Source organism: Halichoerus grypus, chromosome X (assembly GCF_964656455.1).
Source record: "Halichoerus grypus chromosome X, mHalGry1.hap1.1, whole genome shotgun sequence".
NCBI lineage: Eukaryota > Metazoa > Chordata > Mammalia > Carnivora > Phocidae > Halichoerus > Halichoerus grypus.
In genome coordinates, this window is record NC_135727.1 from 44,252,338 (window position 1) to 44,254,589 (window position 2,252).

At 55.8% G+C, this 2,252-nt stretch overlaps 1 protein-coding gene across 1 annotated transcript; it reads right to left on the reverse strand.

Annotated features, from left to right (window-relative positions):
* Nucleotides 1-501: 501 nt before the first annotated feature.
* Nucleotides 502-1,024, reverse strand: LOC144380377 (histone H2B type W-T-like). The gene has a single exon (XM_078064012.1). The coding sequence runs from the start codon at nucleotides 919-921 to the stop codon at nucleotides 502-504; it is 420 nt and encodes a 139-aa protein (XP_077920138.1). The 5' UTR covers nucleotides 922-1,024.
* Between the last annotated feature and the right edge of the window lie 1,228 nt (nucleotides 1,025-2,252).

The following is a 2,252-nucleotide window of genomic DNA, read 5'->3' on the forward strand; positions in this document are numbered from 1 at the left end:
GTTTTCTGCATGGTGTTTGGGCCTTCTTTCATGTATTTCACTGAATTAGGATGAGGGGATACGTTGAGGGATTGTGAATGGGGTAAGTGTGAGTTTTGTATCTGCTACAGCGCTTCACTTGTTGCTATATCAACACACTCGAAAATTCTCTAGACGATACTACTCTACACAAGTGGGAGAAGGAGAATACAAAAGGCAAGTAAAATTATTGTGGCCCCAACTGTGACGTAGAGTCCCGAAGACGCTGACCTGAAGGAATGGGCCACTTAGGAAAGTGATAAAATGCGACATGGTCAAGGAAAATCATAACAGACTGCAGCACACACATATATTAAAGTGGACTTGCGCACGGTAAAGGTGTTTGAAGAACGGGCAGAATGGCACAGGTCGAAACGCTAGAGTAGGTGGCACTCTGGAGAGTTACAGGTCTCTTTGTGCCAAGTGAGGTGGCTCTGAAAAGAGCCTTTGGTTTGCGAGGTGGTCAGGTGGTCCGGGGGCAGCTCATTTGCGTCTGTTGAACCTGATGACGGCCTTGGTGGCCTCAGACACGGCGTGCTTGCCAATCTCCCCGGGCAGCAGCAGGCGCACGGCTGTCTGGATCTCCCTGGAGGTGATGGTGGAGCGCTTCGTGGTGCGGAGCAGGTGAGAGGCCTCGCTGGTGATGCGCTCGAAGATGTCCTTGACGAACGAATCCATGACGCTCACGGCCTCCTGCGAGAGGCTCAGGCCGTCGTGAACATTCCTCAGAACCCTGGGGAAGTAGGTGGCGAAACTGTCGGGGCAGCGGCGATGGCCGCGGCGGCCACGGCGGCGGCCTCCGCGCTTCGGCTGCTTCTGCTTCGGGCTCTTCGGGTCCGCTGCCGTGGGCTCCTCGGTGCCGAGGCTTTCCTCAGAAGAGGTCTCACAGCCAGGTTCAGCCATGTGGGGCTCGCCTTCCCGACAGCTCAGAAGGAAGGGCACTGGCGGCAGCTTGAGCAGCGCAGGCCCATTTATAGTCGCTTCATTTCCTGACGTCACCGGCAAGTCCTATCTGATTGGACAACATGCAAAACCAAGAAGCGGGTCACTGAGCCAGGTCCTGTCAGATCTGACTGCTTGCCCTCGAGCTTGACGTCTCTTCAGTCAGAGTCGGAATCAGGCGTCCTCTAATTTTCTTGTGACGGCCTCCAGAAAAATGTTCAAACATTCCTTGTAAAGGTGTAGTTTCCTCCAGATTTCCAGTATGAAATTTTTTTTTTAAAGAGAATCAGAGAGAGAGGGAGGGGAGTAGGGGGATGGGCAGGGGGAGAGGGAGAGATTCCCAAGCGGGGTCCAAGCTCAGCACAGAGCCTGAAGTTGCTCTGTATTTCACAACCCTGAGATCGTGACCCGACATCTGGAGGTACACTACTTCTTTACACGGAATGTTTGAACTTTTTTCTGGAGGCCGTCACAAGAAAATTAGAGGACGCCTGATTCCGACTCTGACTGAAGAGAGGTCAAGCTCGAGGGCAAGCAGTCAGATCTGACAGGACCTGGCTCAGTGACCCGCTTCTTGGTTTTGCATGTTGTCCAATCAGATAGGACTTGCTGGTGACGTCAGGAAATGAAGCGACTATAAATGGGCCTGCGCTGCTCAAGCTGCCGCCAGTGCCCTTCCTTCTGAGCTGTCGGGAAGGCGAGCCCCACATGGCTGAACCTGGCTGTGAGACCTCTTCTGAGGAAAGCCTCGGCACCGAGGAGCCCACGGCAGCGGACCCGAAGAGCCCGAAGCAGAAGCAGCCGAGGCGCGGAGGCCGCCGCCGTGGCCGCCGCGGCCGCCGCCGCTGCCCCGACAGTTTCGCCACCTACTTCCCCAGGGTTCTGAGGCATATTCACGACGGCCTGAGCCTCTCGCAGGAGGCCGTGAGCGTCATGGATTCCTTCGTCAAGGACATCTTCGAGCGCATCACCAGCGAGGCCTCTCACCTGCTCCGCACCACGAAGCGCTCCACCATCACCTCCAGGGAGATCCAGACAGCCGTGCGCCTGCTGCTGCCCGGGGAGATTGGCAAGCATGCCGTGTCTGAGGCCACCAAGTCCGTCATCATGTTCAACAGATGCAAATGAGCTGCCCCCGGACCACCTGACCACCTCGCAAACCAAAGGCTCTTTTCAGAGCCACCTCACTTGGCACAAAGAGACCTGTAACTCTCCAGAGTGCCACCTACTCTAGCGTTTCGACCTGTGCCATTCTGCCCGTTCTTCAAACACCTTTACCGTGCGCAAGTCCA